Below are 14,474 nucleotides of genomic sequence, written 5' to 3'. Positions count from 1 at the left end.
AGATTTATGGCCAGCGACTACCGATGGATGGTGGATAGTGGGTGGTGGTTAGTTAAATGTTTCATTATCGGTTGCCGCTTATCGGCCAGATTGCCATCCGCTGTCATCATTATGCGCAGCTCGTTGCACACGCCATCGCCGCCATGATGATGAAGATACGAGTGGCAATCACTCATCCCATTCCCATTCTTGCCCCAAAAAACTTCTTGCTGCGGCGGAGTAAAACAGCATAGCTGTGTTCGGTAGCAGTGGTTCACATTTATTTGCGACACTTTCGTCCTTTACGAGTATAGCACATTTGTTTGTTTATTGTCTCCTTTCGGTTGCATAAGTTCGGCTTCAAAAAATACAACGCTTTCAACGCTTTCAATGCTTTCAACATATATGTATGTTCGTTTGATACATATATATATATCAATCTAGTGTAGAGCTAACTGTAAGCTTAATGTACAAAAGAACTACTCAAAACTTCTAAACTTAACAGCAAAACTATGATTAACTTTAAACATTAAACTAGGAGTGCTAGGGCTAGAATCTAGAAAACGAGCTTATCGAATAAAGCGGAGTGGGCAACCAATGAAACAATGAAACAGTTTATACAAACATTTAACGGCTAGCTACGAATACAGATTACAAAAATTACAAAAATTACAATACTAAGCACTCGAGAATACTTGGAATCAAATGGCAACTCAATCAGAAATCAGAAGTCACACGCACACACTCACTCGCGCCCACACAACACATGCCTCGCTATTGTTATTGTATATATAGTACATATATATATATAGATATATATATAGTAATCGTATATGGAGCTAGGTGTATAGTCTTTTAACCAGCATAGTTCTTGTAGGATAGTAGTTGGTAGTAATCGTAGTGGATAAGGTAGCTTTACAACGACGGATAGTTGATAGTTCAGTGTTTGTATTCGAAAATGCAGCGAAGCTTTGGGTTTTGGGTTTTGGGATTCGGGTTTTTGTGGTTTGGGGAGTAGCGCTTAGTAGAAGGACTCGTGGGATGCGTCCAGGCACTGACTGGCCATGTGGAGGGTCAGCGCCTGGTAGGGCAGCGGCTTGCCCATGCTCAGGTTGGCGGTCACGTAGACCAGGTAGCTGGCGCCCGGCGTCAGGTTCATTATGGTCTCCGTCTCGATGTTGTCCGGACTGCTGGGTAGTATTACATCATATTGATATATCTCATTTACATATAGACTGTTCCGAACCCACCTCTGCTGCCGCTCCCTGCAGGCCATCCACTCGAAGTTCCTGTACTGCTCCACCCGCTTGGGCACAAAGTCCATGCAGTAGTTGGTGAAGTCCACCACGCTGCGGTTGCGCTGTGGCAGGTTGAACACAATGATGCAGTAGCTGCCAGTCGAAGGGGCATGCAATGCGGTTAAAATAGTTTAATGGAAGACTTTGCAGCTTACCTCAGCTCGCGCTCATCCGGCGAGCCGTTCCAGGCAATGGTGGCTCTGCTGCACCTCGTGCGCACATTGAAGACCGTGGTGTTCTGCGGCAGCTCGGGCAAATCCCGGAACAGAGCCTCGCTGCTCAGGGCCACCTGGAAAGTAGTAATATATACTATATATTCTGGACCAGACCACATAGTCCTCCTACCATGACTTTCTGGGCGCGCAACGCCTCATCGTCGTTGCTGGGCTCGAACCGCATGAGATACCGCTGCCCCGGAAGGACTCCCTTCTGCCGTATGTACGTGGGACTGTAGAAGGCCTCCGTTGTGCCCACCTCGCTGCGCTGGCGCAGCAGCTTCACCCGGATCTCGCTGCCGGAGCAGGGGATGAGGAGGTGCCTCATGAACGGCTCCTCCAGCTGCCGCGTCGTCTGCGGCACCTTGAAGCTGTACACCTGCTTGCCGTGCTGCCCGCCGATCTTGAGTTGCATCAGAGCCTGCTGCTTCAGGGCCAGGGGTTGGGTGCGGTTGAAGTTCACCTGGCTGCTGGCCAGCCGCAGGGTGAGGTTCTGGCGACCCTGGTGGACGCCGAACAGGTCCAGGTGGTAGCTGCTCCGCGGGAGCAGGCGGCGCAGCAGCTGCTGGCGCCTCTTCCCCGTGCACACGATGTGCACATTCTGGCGGGGATTGAGCCGCCTTTCCCGCTGCGGTGGTGCACCCCAAATCCCCTCCAGCGGACCACCTGGCGCCGCGCAACTGGGAGTCATGGGTCGCTGGTTCGCGTAGGCGGCCACCGCCTGGCAGAAGTGGCTGAAGCTCATCCGCGGCGTGTCCGTGGAGAGTCGCTGTATCACCAGGCAATAGTGCATGGCATGGAAATCAAACTTGCTGAAACGATTTTAGGTAAGTGATATATGAGTATTGCAGTAAAAGTATGTAGAGCTCACCTCATTTCCCACTTGACGAACATCTCGCGCTTCCGCACGCGGTTCTGGGTGCGAATGGCGATCCGGTGCGTGGCGTTGAGGAGGGGCCAGTCGTGCTGGGGATGCTCCGCCAGGGCGTCCACCTTGAGGGCTCCCGAGTGGCGGGCGAGGACGAAGAGGTCGTACTGGCCGCGCAGGGCGCAGGGCAGCACCAGACTGCCCACAGCCACACCTGGCCCAGGTGCCACTGCCGCCGGCCGGAGGGGGTTTCCTGCAGAGGCGGTGGCAAGGTGCAGAAGGAAAGGGGGTTAGTGGAAGGAGGGACTTGGACTCGGACTCGGACTCGGCTCCACAAAGGGGCGGACTTACCTGTCTGATTGTAGTACATCTTGCGGCCCACGGGCGCCGAGAAGCGAATCGTCAGCGGCGTCGAGTCGTTCAGGTTCAGCACAAATCTGGAAAACAGAAAAGCAGAACGAGATGAAGATGAAGGCGGCTCTTCGAGGGGCGGAGTAAGTGAGCTGTTAACGCCCTTTGTCAAAAATGATGACACTAAATTATCACACGCAATTTGTTTTGCCGCCTGTCTGCGCCGAACTGAGCCAAATGAGTCAGCGGCTTTTGCTTTTGGCCATACCCTCACCAGGAGTGGAAGATCAGTTTGTTGGGTTAGTGGGTGAGTATTGATAGCTATCTGATAATTTCATTTATATCGATTTCAAAACCTATGCAAAAGCCTCAAAAAGTATGCATACTTCTGGCTACCTTTGCCTAGCAAGCCGCTTTGATTGTTGGCCATCAGAAAGAGTATCCACACTTCGACTGCCGCCGTGCTTTCGCCAGCTTTGTTCATCCATCTTCGCTGATGCTGCTGCAACTTTGTTGCAGCCAAAGATTGAGTCCAAGTCCCCTGGGCACTGGGCACTGGCCCTTCGCTGAAGTTGCTGGCTCTTGTATTGTAATTAAATGCGAAATTTACGAGCAATTTTTCTAATGACAAACTGCTGAGACAAATGAGCTCGCCGATACACCCACATGGACACTGGGGCATGCGGCATGGGGCACATGGACACAAGGAGCTGGCAGCTGGCAGCTGGGCTAGGATGCAGTTTTTCGAGGGGCAGGATGGCCATTGGCCATTGGCCATTGACCATTGACCATGCCATTGCAGCAAATGACTCATTGACTTGGCGCGATGGCCGGCCATCTCGAGTTTTATTTTTATGACCGGCTACTTCCGGCCAACGCCATGGCCCATCCTCCGCGTCATCATCCCCCGCAAACCGGACGAGCGAACAGAAGTTGGTGCGCCACATACCCACATAGCCATGTTGCCACATAGCCATTATACCATACAGAACCATATAGTGAGTCCGTCGTATTTTTGGCCGCCCTGCCAAAAGGTTTGGATTGATGGAGTGTTTTAATGCATTTCGACCATTGTTGGCGGCGGCGCCACTGCGACTGAGCAAATATTTGCTTTAATTTAAGCCTTGCATGTTGCAATGGCGATTGTTTGTGGATTTCTGTTGCCTTTGTTGTTGTTGGGGGCATCCTCGTTGTCGGCACGCTGACAGCAGTCAATTATACAAGGCAAACATCGGCCAAGGGCGAAAGTTGAATGCGCTTCCGCATGCGAAACTCCAGAATGACTTAATGCACTTGTATCTACCAGCCAGCAGTGGGTGTTTAATGGATGGATTATCACATTACACCGAGTTTAGTTACTTTATATTCTATCAAAGACCCCAAACCCATATACCCACGAAATCGAGTGTAGGTCAGCCGTCACATCACCTGCCCACTGAAATTCACACCAGCCGCAGTTAATTCGCAATTGTCCGACGTGACAGAAGCAATAATGCGGTGCCATAATCCGGGTGTCATCATTACCATCTTTCTGGTGCTGATTTTCCAGCCCGTCCAGGGGATTGTGAATCCTGCGAACGAGACGGCCAACACGGTGATCTTCATGCTGCCCGAAAAGGACTTGGGACCCGAGGTGTGGAAGGCCGGAGTGAGCTGCCTGGATAGGTTTTCGCAAATCTTCTTCTATCGAAAGCCGACGGAGCGCTTCACCAGAGCCTACAACTTGATGCTGGTCAATGCCTTCAATCTGTCCAGTCCCGCGGATCAGATCGTGGCGGGATTCAGCAAGCTCATCAACGAAGCAGCCACGAATCCCACGAATGACAGGGAGGAGCTCTTCCAGATGCGCGTGGCCACCGATTACAACAGGACGAAAGCGACCAAAGATAGAGTTGGGGGAGAGCTGATCCTGGCGGACAACTATGTGATAGTGGTGGACTCGGTGAATCGACTCAGAGTCCTGATGAACAATACAGTCATTAAAATGCGATCCTGGAATCCAGGAGCACGTTTCCTGGTCCTCTTCCACAATGCAACATTGCGGAATCGCGCTCTTGACGTAGCCACCAATATCTTCAAGGACCTAATGAACCTGTTTTACGTGCACCGAGTGGCGCTGCTCTATGCCAACTCCTCCATGAACTACCATCTGCTGGTCAACGACTACTACAGCAATGTGAACTGCCGCATTCTGAATGTGCAGAGTGTGGGCCAGTGCCACGATGGCGAACTTTACCCCAGCTTAGCTGTGGTCAAGGCCTCCATGGTGGACTACGTATCGGGATTCAGTCCCAGGAACTGCACCTTCTTTGTCTGCTCCTCCATCTCCGCTCCCTTTGTGGAGGCCGACTGCATCCTGGGACTCGAGATGAGGATCCTGGGATTCATGAAGAATCGACTGAACTTCGACGTGAGTCGCACTTCTGGTGCTAAGCTAAGGACTAAGGACTAAGAACTAACTACCCAATGTTTAGGTTAACCAAACCTGCAGCCTGGAGTCACGTGGCGAAATGGAGGACCATACCAACTGGACTGGCTTACTGGGGAAGGTGCAGAACAACGAGTGCGACTTTGTGTTCGGCGGCTACTATCCGGACAACGAGGTGGCCGACCACTTTTGGGGATCCGATACCTATCTGCAGGATGCGCACACCTGGTACATCAAGCTGGCGGACAAGCGACCCGCCTGGCAGGCGATGGTTGGCATCTTTGAAGCCTACACCTGGCTTGGCTTCATCCTGATCCTCATCATCAGCTGGCTGTTCTGGTTCACCTTGGTCGAGATTCTGCCGGAGCCAAAGTACTACCAACAGTTGAGTCTGACGGCCATCAATGCGCTGGCCGTATCCATATCGATAGCCGTCCAGGAGCGACCCATTTGCGAGACCACAAGGGTGTTCTTCATGGGCCTCACGCTGTACGGCCTGAACGTGGTGGCCACGTACACGTCCAAGATGATAGCCACCTTCCAGGATCCCGGCCATCTCCATCAGCTGGACGAGCTGACGGAGGTGCTGGAGGCGGGCATTCCCTTTGGCGGCCATGAGGAGAGTCGCGACTGGTTCGAAAACGACGACGATATGTGGATCTTCAACAGGTACAACACCTCGCCGGAGTTCATACCGCAGGCGGAGAACCTGGAGGCGGTGAAGTGGGGCCAGCGCTGCATCCTCAGCAACCGGATGTACACGATGCAGTCCCCGCTGGCGGACGTCCTCTACGCCTTTCCCTACAACGTCTTCAGCAGTCCGCTGCAGATGATCATGAAGGCGGGCTTCCCCTTCCTCTTCGAGATGAACAGCATCATCCGCCTGATGCGCGACGTGGGCATCTTCCAGAAGATCGACGCGGACTTCAGGTACAACAACACGTACCTGAACAGGATCAACAAGATGCGGCCCCAGTCCACGGACACGGCCATCGTCCTGACCACGGAGCACCTGAAGGGACCCTTCTTCATCCTGGTGGTGGGCAGTTGCTGCGCCGCCCTCACGTTCCTCGGCGAGCTGCTGATCCGCAGCTGGCGAAGCCATCTGGTCAGCAGGAGCAGCGAGCAGCAGGACAAGAGGAGGAGGAGGAGACAGCGCAGAGGAAGGAAACAGGCAAAGGACAACCGCTGGCAGCGCCAAGTTCAAGTGGCTCCAGTCGTTCGATTTACGCCAGTCAAACGACACAAAGTTTTCCAGGGACAAACAAGTCAAAAGTAAACTAACCCAAACTAACTCCCTAGCTGGCTGCGATAAAATTGACTCAATTCACATAAATTTGCAATTGAGAGACACTGACTCTGACTCTGACTCCGAATCTGACTGGCAATCCCCAAGTCCCCCTCCTCCGCCGCTGTCTGGGGCGCTTGTCTGGTCTATAGTCTATATAGTATATAGTATGGTGGTCTGGTCTGGTCTGGTCCGTGCCGCTCGGGTCGCTTCTGTTACTTTTCACGCGAAATACTTAAAATCAGAGACAAAATTCTATTTTTGCAAACAACAACGGCGGGGAGTCTGTGCCCGTGTCCGTGCCTCTGGCATTGGGATTGGAATTGGCATCGGGGGGGTGGAGTGGACAGGAGAGTGGCGGGACAGGGGACGAGCTGCCTCCGCCTTCCGCAAATTGACAATCAGCTTTCCCAGCTTTCCCAGCTGCTTCGCTGTTTCGCTGCTCTGCTGGAAAAACACTGGGAAAACTCCGGGCGAAAACAGAGATAAAGAACGAGTTAAGCAGATATCCCCATAAGTGGCGCATTCGCTGATTGCAAAGGAAGTTACTGCAGCAGCCAAACAAATATCAGAAACTCCGATATCGGATGGCCCAAGTTTCGCTTCGAGTCGAAAATATCCCAAATGTAATTGCAAGTAGCGCCGCGGAGAAGGGAGAACTTTTGCCGAATGATGTGAGTTACGGGAAATAAATACGCTGATTCTTGGGGAATCCCATTGAATGGGCACTAAGCTAGGTTGATGGAGCTTAAAGCATTCATATAAAAACGTGGAAAGTAATAAATAAAATTGAAGAGCATACGCAGCATACTTTCAAAATAGCAGCGAATGGTTCTATAAAATATTCTATAAATTCAATATTAGCTGCAGATACTTTCAGCATTCAAATGAAATCCGCTAGATACTAGATATTTGGAGTCATAAATCAGATTGCGCCTTGCGTATTTCCCACGGCAACTTGTTGAGACAATTTATCATCTGTTTTCATTAATGGATCTGGTGGCAGACACTGAGTGCCTTGGATTACTCATCATCCAAGCCAAGCCAAGCCAAGTGCAAGTGGAGTTCGCCCACTAGCCCATTTCTCCCAGTCCAACAGTCTCCCATTTCACTTGTGATCCTGTTGTCGGCCAAGAACATAACAATTATTTGATATCTCTATTATTCCGATGATACTGATTCTGTGAGTGATTCACGCCGCAAACAATGCGAAACAAAGACGCACTCAATTACTCACACCGAAATGGGCACAGTGAGCACTTAGTGTCCGTAATTCGAAAATGGCTTTCCCCTCCCCTCCCTTGTGGCATCCCATCCCTCCCCCCTTTTCCCCGTTTGCTTTTTGGGATTGGGAAATTTTAGACTATTGAACTATGCTGATGAGTCGTCCGACTAGGAGCGACGCCCCTCTGTCTGTTCGGTTCGCCTTGGATTGCACTTGGCTATCTCTCTGCTGATTCTGATTCTGATTCGGATTCTGATTTCGATTGTGATGCTGATGCTGATGCTGATACTAATGCTGATTCCTATTCCGATTGCTACTCGGATGCCCATTCCCAGTACATCTCCCATGCCGCAGACTCAACCTCAGACGGACTGCGTCTGGCCGAGTATTTTCGTACTCTGTCAAGTGCTAAAAATACTATACCCACTACATGCCCACTCGCAGGAGATCTTTTCTGGCGGCGCACAACGATTACGACGATGTGAAGTGAAGTGATGTGGATGTGTTGTGGATGTGGATGTCGATGTGGATGTGGCTGCTGGGCTTGATGATGATGATGGGGCATTGGTCATTGTGCGAAATTCAGTTTGTTTTGCTTCTGCTTCTGCTTCTGCTTCTGCTTCTGCTTTTGCTGGCCGGCCGGCAAGGTCTGCGTAGTTTCAGTTGCGACCCGAAAACAAAAAGTCGAAAACTAAATTATGCTTCGCATTTTATGGCAATTTGTTGCTGGGCCTGTGGCTCCTTTGATGCGCTTACAAATAAATAGTTTCACGCCAAAAAACTGGAGATGCGGGCGGGTTTGCCGAGTGTCGGCCGGCAATAAAAGTTGTTTACACGCCGAGCCTGCGGCGCACATAAAAATGCAACGCCAACAACAATCAAACAACAGCATCAACATATTAACAACATTTTGCCTCCATTCCCTGCACAAGTCGACCGAAGGGAGGGATTAGTTGGTGGATGGGTTCGTAACGGGGTGAAAAGTTGGACCAGGGACTTAAAAGCATTTTAATATGAATGATAATGCATCTTAATTGAAGAATAAACAAAATGAACCTATGTGGAATTAGGTAGGTAAGGAATACTGACTCACTTCTGACACATTATCATCAGAAGACTTAGTTTCAAGAGGTATCCGCCTGTCGAGGCAGTTCCTCCGCTGGCAGCCACACATTCACCTTTCCGGCAGTTTTGGGGTTTGTTTTGATTTCAGGCCACTGACTGGCTGCCCCAACTAGCGAATGCCACAGGTGGCCGCCAGTGGCATCCGCGTCCTGAATGATCGACTTGCGAATGCGAATCGGGAACTCTGTACTGCGTACTCTGCACTGGGAATGGGAATGGGAATGGAAACGGGAACGGGAATGGGAACGCGAACGGGAGCGCATATTGCGCCGTCGAATTAAGTCGTAAAATTAATATTTATGATTTGTTTGCGCAAAAGTATAATGCGTCCTCCCCTTGATTGGCGGCATGGCGTGGAAGGATACGCACGGGGCCACCGCCAATGGGAATGGGTATTGGGAATGGAAGTGGGAATGGCAGTGGGCATGGCAGTGGGCATGGAAATGGGTATGGGTATGGGCATGGCCTGCTGATTCTAGCAAAACGCCTAATGGCTGCACGCGCCATAAACGCGATTCTTGCCAAAGCTGCGGCTCTTTAGCAACAGTGCCAACAACTCGCTCCTTTCACACGCTCAGCAAGCCGGGCAACTCGAGCCGAACGTCACGTACTCTGGTTCTAGTGATGGATCTGGGCTCTCGGATCTCCGATCTCCGATCTACCATCTACCATCTCGGATCTGGCTGGTCACTCGAGCTGCACTGGGGCAATTGGAGCACTCTCGCCGGGTCGCGCGACACCGATGTACACTCCATACGAGAGGGAACAAAAATGCAGAGAAAAAACTCTAAAAACGAACCGAAAAGAAGTTGACGACAAGCCACGACATTAATTTGAATGTTTGCTCTGGCATTCTGTGGCAAATGATCGAGTGTTATACGAGCCGAGGGCTTCCAGTTTCTCCGCGTCTCAAAAAAATCGGGAAAAAATCTAAGCACTGGGTGCACGTTCTCAATGGAGAAGATGAAAACTGAAATCCCGGAGTCCAGAGCCTAAGCGAAAACGTGACGGGGCTCTTTTGACCCAGGCCCAAGCTGCGGCCCATTGGAAACCAATGAAAATCGTAAAAAAAAGAACGTTACTCATACGCCACGTGCAACGCAGTGGAAACAGTGGGGCAGACTCGAATTTGCTGCACGAAACTTTAAGCTGTACCTTAATATATTGCCAATAAAGTAGATTTAATGCATTTAGGAACTTTTACCTTAAGAATAGCTACTCGCTTAAATGAAATTACCAAGAATCTAGCTTCATTCTCCACCGAAAGCAATCACTGATTAAAGTGGCACACTTGTCCCAGTCCAAGAGGTTTCACTAGCCACTCAGCCTGCCCCACAGTGCGATTTGTGGTGGCAGCTGGAAGGACAACAAAACCCGCACACTAGACAAATAAGAAGAGGAGCTACGGAAACACACACATGGAGAAGCGTAAAAAATCTGGCTGTGGATGGTTTTTTGTTTGGCCAGCCACACGTCGTGGTTATAAATTATTTTTTGCTCCTGCTCCTGCTCCTGGCTGCTCTCATTCGACTTGGAGAGGCGCCCCTAAGTTTGGCTCCTCCGGCCATCTTTCGCATTTGTTTGGCCGTAATTTGATTTGTGTGGCAGGCGGCGTCGCCAGCGCACTTAGCCGTATTGCCACCCATCATCGCAAACCCAGAAAGCCAAAAAGGCAGACAGGAAAAGCCAAAGCCAAAGCCACACTCACCGCTTCCTCTGCCGCTCCGCCAGAGCTATGTGCACGGGCACGTCCACGTAGAGGTCCTCCAGGTCGTCGAAGTCCTTCAGCATCTTGCGGTACCGCTGCAGCGAAGGACACTTCTGCGGCGCAACTGGCGTCGCCCTGGCCGCCGGCACACCGTTGTCCGGAATCAGCGGGTTCTGCAGCAGCTCCGTGGAGTGCAGGATGATGCGGTTGCTGGCCATGGGCAGGTGGGAGATCTCCGCGAGCAGCGACGGGCTGAGCAGGAGCAGCAACAGCAGCTCCACTCCTGGCGACATGGTGCTCCTTGCTTTTAGTTCACTTTGTTTGCTTACTTTTCACTTATTTTCTTCTTTTATTGGAGTTTTGGGGTTTTGACTAGGTGAAACAACCTTTGAGTGCGAATTGATTTGCAATTTTCGTTAAATGAATTGCCTTTTGATTGGCGTATCAGATAACTATGGTTTCAATGCTCGGCAAATTGGATTAATTTCTTGTTGGACGCATGTTTATTAATTGAACTAGAGGCCACTTTTAATTGGCGACCAAAATGCACAGAATAGTTTACTTAATACGTTTAAATTGAATCAGAAACTCTTCACAAAATGCTGCCTTTTCTCCTACATAATTTATGAACTCAAGTCTTCCCCTTCTTATTAAGTTTTGCAGTTCTAAACTTTGCTAGCGTTAATCCACTTGTTTTTCAAACTATAGGAATACTACTTTCCAGCATCTCTAGCACTTCTAATAACGTTAAAAACTTGAATGCCTGCAGTTTGTGTTTTCCTAGCAATTTCTCCTTGAATGAAATCTTCACAAATGCGCTGGGATACGAGATATTGTGTTTCTGCCCGACTTTTAATTCTCTGCCTGCCCCGAGGAGAAATAAATTGCGTTTCGCTTCTAATCCGTAAAGCCGAAAATCCGACAATCCGAAAATCTGAAAAACCCGAGATGCGAGATGCCCTCGCCTGGAGTCGCCTCCACCCTCCTGCCGCATCCACACCCGCGCTACTCGCCTCCTGATTTTCTGTCCTCCGCTCAATTAAGGCCTGTCAAACCTTTGACACACGTCGCCTGCTGCCTGCTGCCCCCAAAAATCCCCCCAAAATCCCCAGCTGCCACCCACTTTTCTCCTTCGGCCAAGAAAACGGGCAAAAAATACAAATAAGAATTTCCTTGCGACTTTTTCTTGGGGGAGTTACGCTGTTACGCTGTGCGTCGGCTCTCCGCTTTGGAGATTTGGATTCGGGCCCCAATTAATAAGGGGCTGCAGTGAGTCGATTCTTGGAACTGTTAGATTTGCTAATTGCGGCTGCCGCTGACCTTTCGACCGGACTCCCCCACTTTAATTACGCTTCTGCGAATCTGCGAATCTGCGTGTGCCGCAACAATTGGCCGTGTGTCGGTGTGGGCGGCGCGAATGGGGGCGTGGTTGGGGGGTTGGGGTGTTTGGGAACACCACCTGTGGCTGCCGATACATGAGCAATTAGCCGATGGCCCACGCACGAGCACTCTTACTTTTGCGTGGCGAGCGAGCACTTTTCATAAATTCGTATTTTGATTTGTGGTTGCACGCATAGTTGGGATTCTTCAGCGGACTTTCAGCCGGCTTTTCCGCCGCCCCGACTCGGGAAAATTGCTTGGGTTTCGCGTACGAATTTTCCGTAATTCCACTCGCGTAGCAGCGTAGCACACGCGACCGTTTCCCGGGTGCGGAAGTTCAGCTCTTGCCACTTGCCGCCACTTGTTTCCGCAGTTTATGTTTCTGCTTCTGTTTCGGATTCTGTTTCGGTCTCTCGCTCGTCCTCGTCGTCCGCCTGCCTTGACGTGCAAACGCAAAATGCCCGAGAGTCGTGCGCAAAGAAAGCCAAAAAGCCCGAGCGTCGAGAGCAGGAAGCGACTGCGACGCCAGCGCTGGCAGCGACTGCGGCGGCGACCGAGGCGGCGACGCCAGCAGCGGCAGCGGCAGCGGCAGCTCGCAAGGAACGAAGAAGGCCCCAACGAAAAGCCGAAGACGAGCCGAAGTCGACACACGCACACACACTCGCGCACAAAGGCCGAAAAACGGCAAGATGGAACGGTACTCTGGAGCATCGACTGTGGGATACCCGTTACGCCGTCTTGGCTGCAAATATGCTGCATACTTACAAGCGCCGCTCGCAAAATAAGGTGTGCGCCATAAGTGTGGAGTAACTTTGATTGCACAAGTGAGTTTCGAAAGGGGGAACTATGCCTCATGCTTGAAAGTGACTAATTGATAAGCACCCCTCTACCCAATGTGACGAACTCTGCCCCAAACCAGGCATACCCCTTCTACCCCGCGATTAACGGGTATGGGAAAAGAATAAGAATAAGAATACGAATAAGAAAAAGAAAAACAATACATACACTCTGGCTCTCCCCTAATTAATGCCCTCGCTTTGGGCCTGCCCCATTGATGGCTTGTGTGGCCGCTGCTTGTGTCGCGCCAACATTTTGTGGATTTTTGGATTTCGTTTTCAATGAAAACCAGAACTGAAGCAGCCAGCCAGCCGGGCAAGAACAAGAGCCCAGAATCGGCGGAGCAGCATGATGTGCGTTGATTTTTTTATGTGCCGCACGTGACTTTCGGTGGAAAGCCTGAGCGCCACTCGGCCGCGTCTTGGTGGCCAGCCGCCTCGGATGGGGAATGGGGGGCATCCCCGCCAGCCATCCGCATGCAAAGTGCCCCACAAGAAATCGGAGCTGGCCGAAACACGGAAGATAAACATTAGATCCGAGTGCCACTGGCACTGGCAGTGGTAGTGGTGGAGGAGTGGCAGTGGCACGGAGGCGTCGAAGTGCAGTGGAGTGCGGATTGCATGGGGTTGGTGTTGTGGATGCAACATGCGATGAGGCGATGCTTTGGAAACGCTTTGACAGGCGAGTGTTTGCCGATTCGAGTGCATGTGCAGCTGGGTTTGGGTCTGGGATTGAGACTGGGACTGGCCATTACATGTGTCTCCGAGAGATTAGGGCCACTCCAGGGCGGCGGGCGCAGCTGTATCGGTTTCTCCAGCCAAGGCTGCGGCTGAGTGGAGTCCATTTCGGGGGATTAAGTCATTAATGGCAGCAGAATACACATGTTATTCAACTACTTTTGGCGCAGTTTATAGCAGTTAGTTAATTAAAAGTTAACTACACTGCTCTTAATAAGCCATACCAAACTTGAAGGCACTAAGTTTCTATGATTGATATGCCAACATTTAGAAGTTCACTTGTTTTTAAGCCAACTCACTTTTGAATATTCGGCTCTTTTTGTTTTGTAATTCAAGAGCCAGCGAACCAGAAGCCTCGTAAATGTCAGTTCCAAGTTGTTATGAAATTTTCGCTGGCATTATTATGCATTTTGCTGATATAAACAAATTAGTTTTTGCTGTGCTCCGCCTCTTCCCCCATTCCCCCCCTCCCCCGCCGACGTGCCCACGATTTGGCTGGCTTCACCTGAGTGTGAGTGCGAGTGTGTGTGTGTTTCTGTGTGTAAGAGGGGGTTTTCCCGGAATTCTGACGGCAGAAAGCGAGGGAAAAAGGCAAAAAGTAAAACAGCATTTTTGCCCTGTGACAGGAAGGAAATGAGTTGCGTCTGGCGGTAGCGAAGCAACAAATTAACAGCAAATTAGTTAGAAAAGCAGCCGCCTGCTTTAGTGACTTAATCAGTGGCACTGTGGAGCAGTTGGGGCCTGGAGCAGGGCGGGCCAGTGACAGGGATTCCTGTGGCAGGAGGCAGGCGGCAGGAGGAAGAGCATCGCGAGTTGACAACCGCCAACCTTGAAGGCGCCCCTTCTCCAACCTCCAACCGCCAGCTTCCAACCTCCATCATCCATCCGCCGTCCACCTGGCTCCAGGTCCAATCTCATGCATAATGCAGGCCGCTGTCAGTGCGCCTCTGTCCGAATACCCTGCCAACCCCACCTCACTCCGATCCCCAGCCCATGCCCCATACCCCATGCCCAACTCCATCTCCATGACGCCCA

The 14,474-nt window shown here is 51.0% G+C and overlaps 2 protein-coding genes across 5 annotated transcripts; one reads left to right on the top strand and one right to left on the bottom strand.

The window, feature by feature from the left end:
- Positions 1–234: 234 nt before the first annotated feature.
- LOC120446207 lies at positions 235–12,304 on the bottom strand. Of its 4 annotated transcripts, none has more exons than XM_039627060.1 (8): positions 12,001–12,304; positions 10,486–11,010; positions 2,712–2,797; positions 2,364–2,613; positions 1,623–2,304; positions 1,433–1,566; positions 1,230–1,370; positions 235–1,169 (listed from the first exon to the last, which is right to left on the bottom strand). In XM_039627060.1, exons 2-8 carry the CDS (start codon positions 10,776–10,778, stop codon positions 1,001–1,003), a joined length of 1,755 nt encoding a protein of 584 aa, XP_039482994.1. In that variant the 5' UTR covers positions 10,779–11,010; positions 12,001–12,304; the 3' UTR covers positions 235–1,000. The 4 variants fall into 4 exon arrangements, with proteins under 4 accessions (XP_039482994.1, XP_039482995.1, XP_039482996.1 ...); XM_039627061.1 differs by having other exon boundaries at positions 10,486–10,871; XM_039627062.1 differs by having other exon boundaries at positions 10,486–10,857.
- Positions 4,014–7,229, top strand: LOC120446209. Its single transcript, XM_039627064.1, has 2 exons — positions 4,014–5,121; positions 5,186–7,229. The coding sequence occupies exons 1-2, from the start codon at positions 4,204–4,206 to the stop codon at positions 6,416–6,418; spliced, it is 2,151 nt and encodes a 716-aa protein (XP_039482998.1). The 5' UTR covers positions 4,014–4,203; the 3' UTR covers positions 6,419–7,229.
- Positions 12,305–14,474: the final 2,170 nt, after the last annotated feature.

The sequence above is a fragment of the Drosophila santomea genome, chromosome 2R (assembly GCF_016746245.2).
Source record: "Drosophila santomea strain STO CAGO 1482 chromosome 2R, Prin_Dsan_1.1, whole genome shotgun sequence".
In the NCBI taxonomy this organism is placed as follows: domain Eukaryota; kingdom Metazoa; phylum Arthropoda; class Insecta; order Diptera; family Drosophilidae; genus Drosophila; species Drosophila santomea.
The sequence above is the reverse complement of the archived record's forward strand: the minus strand, read 5'-3'. Positions and strand labels throughout refer to the sequence as shown.